At 31.2% G+C, this 19,419-nt stretch overlaps 1 protein-coding gene across 1 annotated transcript in view; it reads left to right on the top strand.

Annotated features, from left to right (window-relative positions):
- Positions 1–19,419, top strand: part of LOC142329749 (structural maintenance of chromosomes protein 1A-like) — an 86,485-nt gene that overhangs the window by 47,753 nt on the left and 19,313 nt on the right. The window contains exons 13-19 of the mRNA XM_075374503.1: positions 4,196–4,318; positions 8,035–8,166; positions 9,077–9,142; positions 9,613–9,770; positions 14,670–14,767; positions 18,503–18,684; positions 19,022–19,144. Of these exons, the coding sequence (XP_075230618.1) occupies positions 4,196–4,318; positions 8,035–8,166; positions 9,077–9,142; positions 9,613–9,770; positions 14,670–14,767; positions 18,503–18,684; positions 19,022–19,144 (882 nt within the window). The remainder of the gene's footprint in view (positions 1–4,195; positions 4,319–8,034; positions 8,167–9,076; positions 9,143–9,612; positions 9,771–14,669; positions 14,768–18,502; positions 18,685–19,021; positions 19,145–19,419) is intronic.

The following is a 19,419-nucleotide window of genomic DNA, read 5'->3' as shown; positions in this document are numbered from 1 at the left end:
TGTAAAAAAAAATCTCAACGCGCCACGGTTACTACCTTCTGGGTGGTGTGGAAATGTAACCGACGAAGACAATGCGGTAGATGTATAGAGAGTTTAAAAGGGAACTAATACTTAATTCCATTAACAGTTCAACGATGGATGTAGATATATCCGCATCGGTTTGGGTGGTTAGATTTTTTCCACGTCGTCGTGTAAGATCGTTGCGACATCTGACGAAACTTACATCTACAGTGTTTCCGCACGCTACAAGTATAAGTGTGGACGTTGATCGATTCAATACGGTTAGAGTGCATTTCAGCTACGCAGCCACATACGCTGAACTTCACAACGGATTACAGGAATATTTAGACAGCTTAAAAATCGATACTGTAGACGGTTTGTGTAGACATTATATTCACTATTGCAACGATGAAAACGTTTACCGATTCGGTTAACGACTTGCGATTTATTGCATCGCATATTTGTAAATATAGTTTTATGATGCTTGTCGCACACTCTGTTCACTGTTGCGGTGAAATAATACATACCGTCGATTGTAAGAAATTTGGTTACAGCGGACGTGGACTACCGAAATACCTTTGCTCCAGTGAAATGATTATTGAAAACGCAAAAAGGATGTACACTATGGTACGCGATAATGAATATGAGCTGTTATGGAAGAATCAATTCGCTTGTTCAGTCATCGATGATAGCGGTCTATATCGGTTGTTTTGTAAAATTGCCGACAAGAGTAATGCGGATGACAAAGGTATGTATACGATACCGTCATCGTCGTCAACCGATCAGTCGAGTGTAAACTCTGCGAGTGTGAGGATGGATGCCATATCGTTTGTTAACGCTTTCAACGATGACGTTTGTTTTCTCAAGAAACTACCGTGGAAACGACTGACCGATCTTCGCATCGGTGTAGTCTACGTAATATTGGATATGAGAAAGGTATTTACATCTTTATCTGAGTATCGTATTTGTGCCATATTATACGACACCGTTGCAAACGAATTGGGTTGCTTTCAAATATATTTACCAACCAGATATACAAACAGATTTACCGATGATGAGATGTCTGTTGTAAGACGACATTCGATGAAGTTAACATATTACGGAAAGAAAGACGATGGTTTGACTGAAGACTTAAAAGTAAGTTTGTAACATCTGACAGTTGAGAGTGTTTTGTAGGCCTAACGGGGAGAGATTTCACTCGAAAAAAAAATCTCAACGCGCCGCAGTTGCTACCTCTTGGGTGGTGTGGAAATGCAACTAAATTAGAAAACAAAAAATATTTTTGTAACTATGATCTGGTGTAATAGCTTTTTTTACATCGTGTCAGTTGAATGCAGGTTCAAACTTGTTCGTTTCCTGTTCAACGGTTATTTATTACATCAGTTCACAGAATAGCAGATGTGGTAAAAAAACAATTATTTATTGCGTTGTTGATAAGCAGGATCAGACTTGTTCGTTTGCGGTTTAACGGAAAAAACCGTTATTTATTGCATCTGTTCTTAGAATAACCGATGTGGTAATTGATAAAAAAATAATTAATTATTGCGTTGTTTCTTGGAAGACCGGATGTGAGTTCTTGATAAGCAGGTTCATACTTGTTCGTTTGCGGTTTAACGGAAAGAAAAAACGTTATTTATTGCTTTTGATAAAAAAATAATTAATTATTGCGTTGTTTCTTGGAAGACCGGATGCGAGTTGTTGATAAGCTGGTTCATACTTGTTCGTTTGCGGTTTAACGGAAAAAAAACGTTATTTATTGCAGATGTGGTAAAAAACATAATTATTTATTGCGTTGTTTCTTGGAACACCGGATGCGGGATGATGATAAACAGGTTCAGACTTGTTCGTATGCGGTTGGTTGAGGAGGGGGAATGTTTGTCATCTAGTGAGTATAAATAGCGGTTCCTAAACAGCATAAGGATCATTCTAACGCTGACTACTGCTACATCATGACAGACGGTACATCGACAAGAAAAGCTTTCGTTGAACGGTTAAATACAAAAACCGTTCGTCTAACCGAAACTAAAACTGTGGCTGCGATGACGGTTGGTAAACCGTATGAAATATTAGCGTTGAAGACCGTAGACACAAAATATGGTAAAAGTATTGTGTGTACTGTAAAAGGTAGCAGCGAAGAGGAACCGTTTAATGTATTCCTACCGAAGCGGTTCTCATCGACTATTGAAGAGGGTGAGTTCCAGTCGATAATAGAAGAGAAACTGACACTCGTATTTAAGGGTCGGGTCGGAAATGCGTACGATGTAATATTCGACTAGACTTGGAGGTATTAAAAAAATAGTCCTTTTCAGGACTACAACACATTACACATTCAACACAATCTTACACATATATACACAAAACAAAAAACACTTTAAACCCCCATTCAATAAAAAACTGTAACTAACTATTGTTTTTTTTAAAAACGTTTTCTTTTAAAGAAAACAAGAAAAAGAACGATATTTAGTTACGTTTATTGAATGCAGTGGTTCCAAGGCCCGCGACATGATGTGGTAATAGATTTATCTACTATCGGATTATGTTGCAAATGGTGAGGAGAGTGTTTAACAAACTCGGGTTTAGAACGTTGTTGACTTTTTTTAAAAAAGAATGGATGTAGTTTCAAATCATACAAAATGCAGTTAAGATATTTTATATCAGATGGTTGTTTTTCCCACGTTGTTCGTGTTGTGGGGGAGGGCGGTGGAGGGGTGAATAGGGTGTGGCTCATGTGGTGGGGATGTTCTTATAAATATAGCGTAAACGCGCGAATTAGTTTATTCTTTGAGAAGCGCACGAAGTGTAAACATCATGATTCCGGTTAGTGAAGAAGATATACGCGTACGTGTCGGAAACCAACGTCTGGCACCTATGTGTTTTAAGTTAAAACACAGTTTTGCATACGTTGTCGATTTATCTGAACACGATTTCGACAGAGACGGTGATAACTTAACCGTAAGGATAATTTTCAAAGATGATTTCGCGTGTGGTCAAAAGTATTATTGCGAATTTGAATGTGGTGACAAAGCGATTGGACTTATTGACAGTAAAGAGGTTCTATTCTCCGGATTCTACGGTGACGACGGGAACGTAAAGGCGTTCAAGTTAAATCGATCGTCGAATATGAAATTGTCAGCGTCGGTGTTAAAAGATCTCAATACGTCGCATCACAAAAACAACGTACTCGCTGTAAACATTTATGTCGCGTACGAAAAACGACGAGTAGCCACTAATGTGGCGTCGGACTGTGGACTTTTCTTCAAGACGCGCGATGAGGTAGATTGTTCCGCCGATGGTTGTGACGATGATACCCAACCGCTGATGGTCGCGTACGACACGGATGAAAATTCAAAATACGATTACGTTAAAACCAATCGATATCTGCGTGGCCGTCATGTCGCTTCTCTTTATTTTATTTTATACAAGACTAACAAACGCAATGAAAATGACAACGAAGAGGAAAACAACGGTCATTCATCAAGAAGAATTTTTTAATTTAACCGATTTTTAAAAAAAGTCCTTTTAAGGACTACAACACATTACACAAACAACCTAAAAAAAAGTTACACTAAAACACAAAACAAAAACACTTTAAACCCCCATTCAATAAAATACTGTAACTAACTATTGTTTTTTTTTAAAACGTTTTCTTTTAAAGAAAACAAGAAATAAAACGATATTTAGTTACGTTTATTGAATGCAGTGGTTCCAAGGCCCGCGACATGATGTGGTAATAGATTTATCTACTATCGGATTATGTTGCAAATGGTGAGGAGAGTGTTTAAATATTTTTTTCTTGTTACTACACAGAATACAAGTCTCTCTTTATTTTTATTCGGAGTAATTTTTATAGTATCCAACTTAATTTTTAGCTTATATTTTAAATCATTTGCTTTTTTTGTACGAGTGTTTTGTAGGCCTATCGGGGAAAGATTTCACTCTAATAAAAAAAAATCTCAACGCGCTGCAGTTGCTACCTCTTGGGTGGTGTGGAAATGCAACAATAATATTATCATTATTTTTCAATCTAATAATTTTTTTTGTTTGCAGACTTACTAATAGACTACCGTACTGCGCGCCAGGAGTGACGTCACAAGATGGCGGTTGAACCACCGCCCGCCGCTGTTGTCGTCGACTTATATACAACTTATTTCGCTGTTTTAATGAAATTATAAATAAAAAAAAAATCTTGTTACAGGCTGTAGCATTAGATGGTACATTTTATCAGAAATCTGGAATTATGTCCGGTGGTAGTTTAGATTTAGCAAGGAAAGCTAAACGTTGGGATGAAAAACAAATGTCACAATTAAAAGCAACCAAAGTAAGTCATGCCACATTAATAATTCATTTATGATACAGTAAGATCTCTTAGAATTTTACACACATGATGTATGACGGCGGTTCAGAAAGTAACCTCCATTTGACTATAAATACTGTAAGGGGAATGATAAAAAATGTCTTATTGAAATTGATTCAGAAGTTCTTGAATTTTTCGAACCACCCTTGTATATGATTTGTAACCATACTTGTGTGTGAAAACTGAGAAGAGTATTAGTTACTTCATTTAGTTGTAACTTAATATCACAACTCATATTTTTCATTCTTTTCCTGATAAGTCATGAAGCCAGTTAATACTATTCACATTTTTATTTGTGAAATGAAGTCATAAGTTTAGACTGCACAGCTTTCAGTAAAATGTCATATCTTTTTAAGACATAAAAGTTTATGCAAAATAGCTATTTCAGAATTAAAAGAAACATTTCATAGTATACCTGGGAATAGAAACTGTCTGATGAAGACTTAATTGAATGGGTAAGAAAACTCACTACTAATACTGGATATGAAATTTTAAATAAGAAACATATCATCTTTTTATCAAAATTGAGACAAATTTATTGAAAAAAAAAACTACAGAGGAAGTGTGAATTTTGATCTGGAAATGATGTAAATATAAAATATATGAAATACTCATAAAATGCATTGAATGGTAAGAGAGAAAAAAAACTGGATTGATGAAGTTATTGTTTTGAAAAATTTGCTAATCTGTCACAAAAAAAGAGAAATAACTCATTAATTAAAAGAAAATATTGCTTTATTTTTATTTTTAATAAGGGGTTAATCCATTTGAAGTGTCCCAAAAAATCATAAGCTGGTTGCTTGACCAGTTGAAAAAAAATTGAAACTTACCCACTTGTGTCATACATGTTTCAGGACCTTAAAACAATTTTTTTAAATTTTCTATTTAAGCAGTTTACCTGTAGTGGCTATTTTTGTTACGGGCGCACACCTGTTTTTGTGATTGTAAGGGTTTATGGAACAAATCATAACTAAAAAACTCTTGGTGCTGGAAGGATGAAACAAAAAGCAATTTATTTATATTTTCTCAAGGTAAAAGACTGGTCCATTTATCTAAATGGTAAAAGATTGGTTATTACCTATCTCTCTTCTCTCTATGAGAAAATTACCAGTAGAGTAAAATTACCAATAAAGCATAAACATCATATACTCATATAAAGCAATAATCATCAGCATATATCATAAACATGAAAAATGGAGAAATTTCACTTTTGATAATTTTTTTCAAGAAGCAGGGATGGCATCCCTGCATACAGTTTGAATTATTCTTTTATCTGTAGGTATATTTTAGTAGTTTTACCATAAATAATACGGTGATATACTTACCCATAAATTTTTGAAAACAATTTTTTTTTAAAGAATTCAAATTTTAACTTCAAATAACTCTGATGGGGCTGGTGATAAAAATTCCAAATTTGCACAAATCGTAGCGTTTTTGTATGTGTTTATGGCAAATAAAAACATTTCTTGTGTATTGCACTAATAAAAAAGTTAAAACCTCTCAAAATTCATGACAAACCTGTTAAAAATGATACCATTTTGACTCACTAAACATGTGCTCCTAGGGGGAGGGGGTTTCTTGTCTTCTTTGCACTTTACATTTTTTGTATCTATCCCCAATTTTGTTGAAGTTGACGTTTCAATATTTTAAAAATAGTTTTCTTAAAATTATTAATGGTAGGTTGTAATTTAATGATAATTTAACCAATACTAGTAACCTAATACAATTTTGATTCAAAAAAGCTTGTAAAACTTACTGAAACTGAGATTTCAATAATTAGTTTACATCTTTTTTCAGGAATTCATTTTTATTTTTATATTGGTTTATTTTTATAAACACTATCGAAGAAAAATAGATACTAGCAAAATTTTAATTATTCTTAATGAAATAGCCTGTTTTTGTAGCAATGAAAATTTATTATTTAGATGGTCAACCAATAGCTGTGATATCTCTTCTGATAATTCTCTTGAAATTGTTTGAGAGCAACCTGTCACTGTAGTTAGTTGAAGTGACATCAACTTTCTCAGGAATCTGCTGATCAGTACCTACACTTGTTTTGTTGAGACTTTTGAAATGATGTATGTGGTCCAGTTGGGGAAAAAAAATGAACCTGCACATCGTCATTTTTGATTCTAATATCTACCACCTCTTCTCCTTTCCACCACTGATCATCATATACACAAGTGAAAGTGGTACAATACTTGACACAGGATGGTCTCAAAGTCCTTGAAGTCTGAAGTAAAGTAACATTTTTCAATACCTTCTGACTCAGGAACAATACTTGTGGTAGCTTCTAGTACTAACAACACTTTCACAACAATCAAAACTGTTTTTTTAGAGTTTTTGAAATCTTAGTATTCTCATCTCATTTAATAAAAAAATTCTTGATGTTTTTCAGCTTGTGATTACAAAATGGATGTATTTCATCAATGTTTAATATCTGACTGTTTAATGGCCTTTGCAGGCTTGCCTTTGCCACTTCTCGTTTTGTTTTCCCTCCCACATCATCGCAGGCGTTTTTCCCTTGGGATGATCCAAAGAAGTGCCATTTGGCTTCAAGGTCAAAGTCTTTTTTGTGTCTGCACAAATTATCAAAATTCTTTTTATTTTTGTACTGACTTGAAGCACCAGCAGTAAAATAGATGAGTTTATAATGTTCTGATGTACTTCCTTGATATGGTCTGTTAAAAAAGTTTTTGAAAGCAATAAAATGTTGCTGTAAATGCTAAGTGATCACTTAAAATTCAGACACTTTTGTGTTTAATAAATCATTTTCCTTGTAATAGAACACAAAAGGGTAAACTGTGGCTTTGCTGTTGACTTAATGGAAGCTTTGTATTTCACCTTGATCAAAAAATGAAATGTTTTCTGCAAAGTCTGCAACACCAAACATTCTTCACCGTATTCTGATTTTTTTGTTCTTGAACTATTGTTTGTACATTATTGTATCTGGCAACACATCATGTCAAACACTGCTTGCTTACCTGGACATTTGGTGCACACATTAATTATACAGCTGTAGTTATCCTTGCCACGAACAAAGATGTCTACTAAGTCCTTAATCAACATTAAGTTTAATCATCATTCATGAGTTTGATGTTCTGGTGGTGGGGGTACACACAAACTGTATGAGTCCCGGATGCACCAGCCAAGATACACTATTTTGGAAGGAGTTTGCAGAACTTCGATCTTTCAGTTTTTTCCTCAGGATTTTCACTTTTAAAGGAGACATATAATTCATGTAAGTTTATCAGTACAAGGCGCTTTTGCTTATGCACTTTGACACCATCAACATCCGTGCTAACACAATCCTTTTTACCAGGACACATAAAACTGAACCTGATGAAAAATTATCAAGTGGTCTTAAAAGAACTTGAACAAAATAAAAATATTTCCTTGAAATAATGTTGTGAAAAAACTGGATCCATTGAAAATTAGTTTTCAGTGGAAAATTAAAATGTTAAACAGCAAATGATTTAGCAGCTTGAGATGAGAAGTATATATTTATTATTTGCTTAAAATAGGAAGATCAATTTTTGATAAAAATGTAATATAAAAGAATAGATTTCACACTTCTAATGGTGTCTTGTCTATTTAATTAAATAATCTATTGTGAAATGTATTACTTTTTTTGTTATAGTAATTTGATAAATAATGTGCACATTTTATTTATTTTACAGGAAAAACTTACTGAAGAATTGCGAGAAGCAATGAAAAAATCACGAAAGGAATCTGAATTAAATACTGTGGAATCTCAGATTCGTGGTTTAGAAACAAGACTTAAGTATAATAAAACAGATAAAGAAAAAACTGTGAGTTAGACAAATTGTATTGATATTTAACAATTTTATTTCTGTGTATGTAAAAAAAATTATATATATATATATATATATAAATTTTTTTCAATATTCAAATAATTCAGTAACATTTTGACCACTAAGCTGATGAAATTTAGTATTATATGAAATTAAAACACCAAAACCCAGTAATTAGGTAAGTTAAACTTATCTTGTTAATTTCCAATAACCGGATTTCACGGCATCTTGCATCTTCAATTGATATTAAATTTTAAAATATATGTTTTAATATCATTTAAAATTTTACAGTAGAAAATACTATAATTTCTGAAAAAATGACAAATCATTAAAAAGAAAAAGTTTTAATATAATAAATATAGAATATATTTTTACTATATTATTCACATACACGCACGTGTGTGCGCACACACAGTCACTCACTCATTATGAATATTTGGTGATTTATTATATTAATAAAATCTGTACTGTATTATCAAAAAATCGACTTTGACTTTACATAATTACCAGCAGGACTCAACAGAAATGGAGGAACATAAAAAAACCATTCTGATATTTATGTTTACAGTATTTAAATACAAGTTTAAGTATAATATAATTTCATACTGGGGATTATATAAAAATTCAATTTTTTTTTTTTAATTTGCTATACTGATAATTAAACTTCATATTTAAATTAATAAATTTCTCACTACTTTTGTAATTTAGTTTTGAAAATTTTAGTTTTTGAAGAACTTCCTAAAAAAATACAAGTTTCTTAAATTACATGGTTTTTCATTATTTTTTATTTAAAAATTTGAATCCTACTGTCTTGTAGTTTAAATACTGTTTATTTTGTTGTAGGTAAGGCTATATGAGTTATCCTATATTTGTTTTATTAATTTAGAATTATTTCATGCTGTTTTAGCTGAAGCAAATTCAAGAACTTGATCGTGAACTTCAAGCATTAGAAGCCAAATTGGAACAGAGTGGTGTAAGCTAGTTTAATTATTAGTGATAAATTATTATTAAAGATATAATTTTAAAATGGTTTACATCATGTTCACCATTTTATATTACTTTGTGTCCCTTCTTGCAGTGTAAATTAAAAAAGAAATAGAGACAGTAAAATATGTTAGGAAAAATGTCTCTATTCTTTCATTAAAAATAATTTCTTTTATCAGTGTATATTTAAGATTCTGGTGTCATTGAACTCTCACTTTTCTTACAGAGGTGGTGTTTATTGTACACAAATCCAAATATAACATTAACTAACAAAGGTTTACAGTATTAGTTGATTTTTTGTTGTTTACTTTAAATCTTTATAACAATATTGATTATTGTGTTCAATGTTTTGAGCTTAATTATAACGAAAATTAAGAAATATAAACATTCTTGTTTACAAGTTTGTCTTGCTTAAGTTAATGGTTTATAAAATTTGATGAACTTTTTTCTTTATTGCAGCCAAGAACTGAGGCAATTGAGAAATCAATGAGAGCACGTGATCAACAGATACAAGAAATGAAAGGTAAAATGAACAGAGTAGAAGATGATGTATTTGAAGATTTTTGTAGACAGATCGGTATGGACAATATACGACAGTACGAGGAACGTGAGTTAAGGTATGAATGTTTTATTGTTATTTATAATTGTCATTACTTTTATTATTGACTCTAATTTTACATTGTGTTGCTTATTAACATTCGAGTACAACAAATTACATTTGTTAAATTTCTTTAATAATGTTCGTCATATTTTTGTCATTAAATTAATTTTATTGCAAAGCATATTTTTTTAGATCAATAAGTGAAGAATGTCTTTTGACATCTAGTTTTGTGACTTTTTTAAAAATATTTAATACAACATTTCTAATCTTTATGCATGGTTCCCCAGGCCTGGAAAGTCAGGGAATTGGCTTTGAAAAATCACCAAATTTGGAAATCAGTTGAAATTTGAAAATATCAAGGAAAACTTGAAAAATTTTGAGCAAAACAATCTGTAAAAAATAATGACTAATGTATTTTCCTCACTGAAGAGGCTTCAATCACCGCGGAAAAACAAAGAAAATCTCATAAAAACTCTTTTCATAAATTATAAATCTTATTGAAGTTTGAAATATTTACAGTAGTAAAGAGAATCTGAGATTGAGCTTTGTGCACGAATTTGGATTCTTCAGTTATTTTTGATCATCAAAAACCAGTTTTTGATTTATTACCTTATATATATATATATATATTAGCATTATATATATTACTAGCATGAATGCTACAAATTAAGTTCTGTTCCCTGATTAAAAGAATTCATTGAATCTTATCAAATCTTATTAAAATCTCATTGAATTGGACAACATTCTATTCACTGATTTTTTAATAACATTTGGCTTGATTCAACAGGTTTCTTTAATGGGACATCAATTTAATACAACCAAATCTTATTTGAGTTAGATAAAGGTCTAGCCAGATCCCAGATTTTTTTTAAGCAGGGCTGCAGATTTCAAATACGTATCGACAACACTTTGCACAGTGAATAAGTATTCATGCAGGTAATATATATATGTATATTATGGGTGTGCAAGTATTCAAAGTTTTCAAGTTGAGTTGAATATTTTAGAATCCAATATTTAAAAAATATTGTTAAAAATATTTTTTACTGAGAAATATATTAAGACGTGTGTTTTCCATTCCCAGTTATTTTTGTGTATAAAATTAAAATACTTCTACTGTGAAGATATTTTCATATTGCACTTAGATTAATTTTGTAGTGATAATGTTGGAAAATATACACCAGTTTTTGAATTTTCAAAATTAAAAAATTATAATTAATTATGAGCTATTTTGAACATTGTTTGGAAAAATATTGTTAGACTTCATCTATATCATGGTTATTTTAGTCAGTGAAAATTCTGAAAATAGTCAGGAAGAATTACTTACAAAATTTTGGGGAAATCCTGTTATGCTTATTTATGGATGTAAGTTTTTATGAGTTTTTCAAACTGTTGAATGTTGAAGTTAAAAATTTCTGACTGGTTTGGAAAATATTAATTGTCAGTTCAAGGGTTTAGATTCCATTTTTAAAATCGGATGTTTTTATTATATCTCTTTTTATAAGTTACTTTTATGAAGCATTGGTATAATGGATTTAAAATAAAATGTTCTTTTTTATTCCTGCTTTTAGTATGCTCATTCGCCATATATTTCTGGTTATTGAGTTGTTGCTGACATAAAACTTAATTTTGCTTTCCTTAGAGTAATACACTCTAGTTGGTTAGTATAATGTGTGTAATGTAGTTTTGTAGATCAGTGACTTAGGCTCGATTCCCAGCTAGAATTTGACATCTTTCTGAATTTGTTTATGTTCCTTATTTATATATGGTATGTTCTCTTCATTTATTAAAGTAAAATAGAAAAAAAAATAGAATAATAGTTTGATCATTTTTAAGTAGATTTAATGTAGAAATGTTATTGAACGTTTAGTTTGATTGATTCCCAAATTTATGTATTTCTATCCTGACCTATAATTAAAATCATTAAAAATATTTTAAAAAAGGTTAAGAACCATTTTTAAAATTACTAATTTTTTATTTTTATTATGGCACGATAAAGCTATACTACAGTTCTAGTTCTGTAAGTCCAAGAAGAAGCTCTTAATAACTCTTTAAGTCCAGCAATTTTTTTGTTATTAGTAGTCTAGATTTATAAATGCTATTCAGTAAGAAAGAATATATAAACTAGCCTGGCAACAAACTTTTATGCAGTATTTCACTACAAATTTTTGGCATTAATTTGTTTATTATATGTTAGATGACTATAGGTTTTTCATTAAGATTTTATCAGGGGATCAAAAATTAAAAAAAAAATTATTTTATTTAATAGCAATAAAAAATTTGAGGGAAGCAGTGAGAAAATAAGAGGAATGGAGTGTTGAAAAATAAGTAATCTCATTGTAACATGACAGTGATCCATTCATCTTGCATAGCTTTTTGATGAAATATGGTACAATCATTTTTTCTTAGGCCTTTATTCATCTCTGTGCTTTTATATATATAAAAGAGTGAAATTTTCTCTAAAAGGTAAACTTTGTTATCTATCAATCCTTGTTATGCTTATAAAAACATTACATTGCTTTTTTCAGGTACCTTTAAAATATTATCAGAAGCATTTATTGTGCATGCATTCAGGTAGAAAATAAATGAATGATTTGGTTCGAGTTTGGATGGCTTAGTAATGTATTATTAGAACAATGCTCAGTTGACATCCTGAAAAAAGTAATTGGAATAGTTAATATAATAAACTGATTTTCTTTTAAGATAACTCAATTAATACGAAGAAAGAACTAGCTAAACTGTTACAAATTGGAAAGTAAAGTGCTTAAAACTTTATTCATTATAGATGAATGGTTACAAAGAAGCCAACTACAGATAGCCCCAGGGAAGTCCAGTTGTATTGCCCTTTCCGGCGGAAGACCTATTAGAGGTATAAATTTGAATATCAGAGGAGAGCCAATTATGCAAGTCAATGAGGCAAAATATCTGGGAGTCATACTTGATAAAAATTTGAGATTTAGCAGACACATCGATATGATATGTAGTAAGGTCACTCCAATGGTCAAAGCTCTGAGATGACTCTTCCAGAACCATGGAACACCAAAAATAGAAACTAGGAAATTAATAACTGCTGCAACAACATCAATGATATTATACGCGGCCCCGCGTATTGGGGACATACAATTAGTATTAAACGGAATAAAGGAAAATTGAGAAGCGCGCATAGACTTGCACTGTTGAGGGTGGCCGCTAGTTACAGAATGGTGTCCTATGACGCGCTTTGTGTAATAACAGAGGTTCTACCAATAGACCTGCAGATTAAAAGCAGGATGCTTAGATATGAGGGACTACCACAAGACGAGATAGCGGCTCAATTGGAGCAAGAATGGCAGTTGGAATGGTCACGCTCAAGAGTCGGGGATTGGACTAGAAGACTAATCCCTGATATAGGTAGGTGGTATGGAAGTAGACGCAAAAAGTTGACTTCTATATGACACAGTTATTATCGGGGCATGGATCTTTCGGGCAGTACCTAGCCAGAATTGGAAAAAGGGACACACCACAATGTGTTTATTGTGAGGAAACAGATAATGCGGAGCACACTATATTTGTATGTCCTAGATGGGCTGAAAACAGGAGGGTAATTATAACAAATCGATTAACACCGGATAATCTAATTAATTGGATGGTACAAATTCAAGAGAACTGGGACTGGTTCAGAAGGTTTGCTGGAGAGATCCTGAGAACTAAGGAAGAAGAGGGCGGTAGACTGTGATTAAGTTAAGTAGAGAAGGGTGGACAGTCTCTCCGTGGAGGGCCCGTATGCCCTGGTATGCGGGTTCCTGCGAAGGGGGAGAACTCCAGGGGTGATGGGAATAAAAGAAAAGACCGAGTCCCGGCCGGCGGTGTTTCTCCCTGCGGGCGTCTAGGTGCTTTGTGGGGTGGGTACCGTCGGTTAGAGGCATAGGCGTAAAGACCGAGACCCGGTTCCCTGCGGAGGGGCTGGGGGATGGCATCGCCGGACCTTGGCCCTAACGCGGGGAATTAGAGGCAGGCAAAAAATAAAACAAAAGATCCAAGACCGGGGGGGCCAACCTGCCGTGCCGGATGTAAAGCTGGTGGGTGGGGGACGCCCCCTTTGAGTAGAAGGACACTCTCCCCAACTGAGTATACTTAAATGGATATCCGGTCGGGGAGAGTAGGAAAAAAAAAAAGATTGGCATTTTGATTGTTTATCAGTCATTATCAATAGATGTGTGAAATTTTGAATGATATAATGATATAGGTTAATTAATTTATGCAGTGTGTTTTTGTTAATTAATTACTGACATATTAACCCCGTTACAACTAATTTTCTCTAATCACATTTGGTTTGAAATTTTTTTTTTTTTTTAATTCTTAAGTTACGTGTGGAATCATTGACTGCTTGTCTTCCTATATACTATAAAAATCATTTGAAATATAAATTCTGTTAGGTAATTTTGGGATTGTATTTTTGAAGGGCATCTGACATGAGATTGATATAATCATAACGTGATCTATGTGTTCTTGTATGGATGAAATTTATTAACATAAAAATTCTAATTTCATCCTCACTGGGAATCAAATGTAGGACACTGGAGTAACAGTCAAAACTACCTTCCTTCTTCATAAGTGTATGAAGTGAGACTAATAAAATAATATTTATATCTGTGTATGCTTTGTTGAAATTTTATTCCCCATTCTCAGATAAAAAAAATTAATTTAAATAAAACTTAGTACTGCCTTAAAAGTATTACACTTAAAATAAAATTTGGTTAGATTTTAAGGCATGTAAGGTACTTTGAAGCTCAAGGACTTGTAGATTTTTAAACAAGTCTTGATATTTGGACTGCTTAACTTATATTTTTCCAGGACAAAGTATTCATTTTCTTAAAATGATTCATAATATTGTATCTACTGTAATCTTTAAACAAATATGTATTCCTCTTTTTTTTAGATCACAGCAAGAAAGAGCTAAAAAGAGGCTTGAATTTGAAAATCAACGAAATAGAATTATTAATCAGCTGGAATTTGAGAAAATGAAAGATACTAAGAGTAAGTGGAATATTGTAATATTCTGATGTGATTAGTAGGAATTACGTTAAAGTAATTTTTTAAGTTCAAGTGTAGCTTGTAGTACGAGGCTGTAATAACAGTTTTTTTCTTCCGTCAATTATTAACAGTTTGGAATAGGTTTATTGTGAATGAGATTAATTAATAATGCATAATGCTATTACTTGTTGAATAGATTTCTTACGTGAGTGTATAAACCTTTATGATTAAGACAGGTGGGTGGTTTAATCATCATTTGAATGTGCCATGTAACTTGTAATTTATATCTCTCGTCGTATGGATGGAACAAATGTATTGTGAATATAAGCTTTTTAAAAATATTCAGTAACCTGCTGATAGAGGATGCCCTGAAGGAAAGCGTTTGGTGAAAATTGGTGTTTGTGGTTTACATGTTGTAAATGAAGCAATGAAAACAGGGATTGAAATTATACCTTTATACCAGGGATTGGAAACAGGGAATATTCATACCTTTTTAAGATATTTTTACTTCTTGTTTAATGATAGCCCAGTCCTGAATTTACCACAGGAAATAATAAATTTCCGTTAGAATACTGCACGACTAGATTATTAGATAATGTGAAATGCTTAGAATGAAATGAGCCTTGCTAATTTTGGATGACATAAAGGAATTTATTGACAAATCAAAGAAACTTAAAGCCATATACTGTTGTTATAGAGCATTTTAAAGATAAATTCCAAAAATGTAAATTGGCATTTTACAAATTTATTTTGTCTAACTGTGAATCCTTTTTAAGGCAATTTTGAAACCCAGATCCTCTTGCTCCTTATTTATTTTCACATCTTAATGATCTACTAAAAACATTTTTAGCCGTATAATTTAAATCAAGCAATTTAGCTGTTGTAAACAATTTGAAACTTGCTTCAGTTATCTTACTGACTTGAAAATTTATGTGAATTGAAAGAAAATAAGTGTTCTTGGATTTCAAATAATAAATATCTGAAAGAAATAAAAATATCAGAAGATGATGGATTGAGGTTTTGTAAAGTGCCAAACTTTAAAAAACTCATCTCAAAGCTTGTTGAACGAAATCCTTTAAAATATAAAGTTGTGAGGTGTGTATCATCATTAGAGCCAGCTGTGATCCTTCTTGAGCCTGAATTTGATTGTGACAGAGTGAAGCATTTATTGGCAGCATTATCTGAAGCTAATAGATTTACTTAAAAAGCTAAGAAACAATATTCTTTGCTATGCATGGATGCTAAAGGAGCTCTGAGTCGCGAGTTCAAAATATTTTCACCAGATACTGAAGATGACGACAGTAAAGAATGGAAAGATATGAGGAAGTTGAATAACTTTTTTTCATCTGTTTTAGCGAAAAATTCAAAATATATGGACCTGTGGGAAATAGTGAAAGTATGCCTAATTTTTTCACATAGAAACACAATAGTTGAAGGTGGCTTTTCCATTAACAAATCTCAAAGAAACAATAATTTATCAACAAAAGGTTTTTGATGCAATTGTAGATGCTGGGGGCAAGGAGAATGTTTTCATTACAAAAAAAAAATGCTCACTGCAGTGAGAAGTTCTAGAAGACTATATGAAAGAATATCTTGTAAAAAAAGAAAAAACTTCTCTCAAGAAGAACAGAACAGAGCCCTGAAAAGAAAAATGCAAGCAGAAATTAAAATGAAGGAAAAAAGGAAAAGGTTGAGAGCTACAACCTTGGCAGAAGAAGAACAGATAGCCGCTCAAACCATTAGGAACCTAAAGATATTGAAAAAAAGTTGCCCTGTGTAATTTACCAAAACAATATATCACAAAATAGCCTAATTTTAAATGTATTCTCTAAAAATTCATTAAAAAATAAACTTGAAAAATGAATATAATAGTAAAGAAAAGGCATGAGTTGGGCAGCTATAGGGATGGTGGAGGCTGCAAAAAAATAAAACGTATTTATTTTGCAGAGTAAACAACATTGTGAGAATCAGGAAATCTTTACTAAATTGGTCAGGAAAAACGAATCTTAAAATTTGGTGGGAACCCTGTATAATAGAATTTTATATATGTATATATTTGACGACTGTGCTAATAAAATGAAATTTTAACCACCAAAACACAATAAATAGAAGTTAAACTTACCATATTAAGTACAAGAGTCTATTTTCATGGGATCCCACAGCTTCAGTTTGTATTTAATTCTATAATTACAGTAAAATAAACTGTTTTTTAAATTTGAAGTTATGGATGTATATGCAAATTCTTCTGTCCAGTACTGGAATGATATAATATTATAACTTATTTTCCTTTGTTCTAATGTCATTACTGCCAACTATTAGATTGCATTTTATTATGTTTTTAATTAAATAATCATATTCAAATGTGACTTGGTTCATCAATTTGTGATTTTGTTTGTATTTATAAATGTAATATTTCTCAAGTATATTCATTTTTTATCATTATTACAAAGTTCCAAAATCTCTTTATATTTTTGCAATCAGTAATACTATGGTTTCATTCTAAGAAATGATCAGCTACATTAGCTATATCTTTTTTTTGTTTTTGTAAGTGTGTAATGTTCTGTAAATCTTTTTTAAATGATTGTTAGGTGTACCAATGTATATCCTATATGCTATCCTCTCTATTAATAGAGTGGATTTAAGAGAAATATATAAAATTAAATTCAATGAGTGTAATAATATTTTATTTGTAAAATCAGTAGATCACTTAAACAAAATATTTACAGAATATTACACAGCTTACTAAAACAAAAAGAGGTATATCTAATATAGCCGACCATTTGTTAGAATGCGAACATAGTATTAATGATTGCAAATGTAGTTACGAGATTTTGGAAGTTTGTAATAATGATAAAATATGAATGTACTAGAGAAATATTATATTTATGAATATAAACAAAAATGTAAATTGATGAACCACCAAATCACATTCGAAGATAATGTAATTAAAATCATAAATAAAATACAATCTAACAGTTGGCAATAATGGCATTACAACAAAGGGAAATACAATATTTTAAATATTGCATCATTCCAGGACTGGACAACAGAATTTGCATATTTGTCCATAATAACATCAAAATTTATAAAACGGTAACATTTTCGACAAATCTGAAATTCACAAATTACAAAAACAGTTTATTTTAATGTAATTATAGAATTAAATACCAACAGAAGATGCAGGATTCTGCAAGTATTGATTCTTGGAATTAATATGGTAAGTTTAACTTATCTGTTTACTGTGTTTTGGTGGTTTAAATTTCAGTCAACGTATACATGTATGTATATGCTCACACAGTAGTGGTCATATGCACTTAGTTTATAAGTAAAAGTTGAGTGAATAATAATAATGTTTTCAGAAAAAATAAGAACAAAGTTAATTTTAAAAAATTGTAATGAATATTTTTCCAAATGTTTTGTAATAAATTGAGTAAGAAAATTTGGTTTATAACTAGGTACCATTAGATTTAGGCTGTAAAATAGCTTTCTGGATGTATCTTTTCAAATATTACTAAAGTTTCTTAGGGTTCTAAGCTGGAAGAGCAGGCATGAGTTGTTGGTTCTGTGTACTAAACAAATATAGGCAAAATTATGAGATTATTATGACTATATCAATGAGTTGATAATTAAAAACTTATCGATAAGTTTAATAGTCCACTACAACTTTGGCGATAGCAGTCATATTGTTTTAAGACAGATGCTAGAACATCGGTTGATGTAGATTTTATTTTATTACAGATAATGTATTACGTTGGGAGCGCGCTGTATGTGATGATGAAGATGAATTGGAACGTGCAAATCAGGCTAAGCATAAGCAAATGACTGAGATTGATAAGGATATGCGTGAACTTGATCGATTAAAATCAGAACGTCTTACAAAAAAGAATGATGTAGATGCTATGGAAGAACATATTGGAAAGGTATTGGAAGTTATGTTTCTTTTAGTAGTAATAAAAAAAAAATTATATGATTTAAAGATATTTCAGATATTGAGAAAGTATTTCAGTGTTTGTTCCTGGTGTTTCATCTTTATGACTTAGGAACATGATAAATTGAACTGCTTTTGGTTAGCAAGATGATTGAAAAATATTTGAAGCAAAAATTACATTTTTCTTTTAGTCATTATAATTTACTATTAACAATATTATTTTTATATTTATCTGTGGTAGTTAATTTTGCTTATGTATCAGATTACTGTTTTGTATTTTTCTTATTAATACATAATTGTGTTAGTTAATTTTCATAATTTTTTTTTAGGCCAGAAGAGAAGTTGGTTCTATTGCAAAGGATATTCAAGCCCTACAAAAACAAGTATCCAATCTTGAAACTAAATTAGAAATGAGAAAGGCTGAAAGACATAGTATTTTAAAACATTGCAAGGTTTGAAAATTAATTACTGACTATTTATTTTCATTTAAATTTGGCATCTTATTTTAAAATTTATTTGCGCTATATGTTTTATTTTGATTTATTTTTATAATGTAATAGTCTTTAATTGTAGTCTTAATACATTTATATTGTAGTTGTCTGTTGTATATCGTCTATTTTTTTTTTAAATTTCTGTATTGAATCAAGATGAAAGTAGATAATAATTTGATATGTTTTCTTTCTCTTTAACTCCTGACACAATTGAGGATAACTAATTCTCTACCTGA

The sequence above is a fragment of the Lycorma delicatula genome, chromosome 9, assembly GCF_047948215.1.
Source record: "Lycorma delicatula isolate Av1 chromosome 9, ASM4794821v1, whole genome shotgun sequence".
In the NCBI taxonomy this organism is placed as follows: Eukaryota; Metazoa; Arthropoda; class Insecta; order Hemiptera; family Fulgoridae; genus Lycorma; species Lycorma delicatula.
This window is presented reverse-complemented; position numbering and strand designations above follow the sequence as displayed.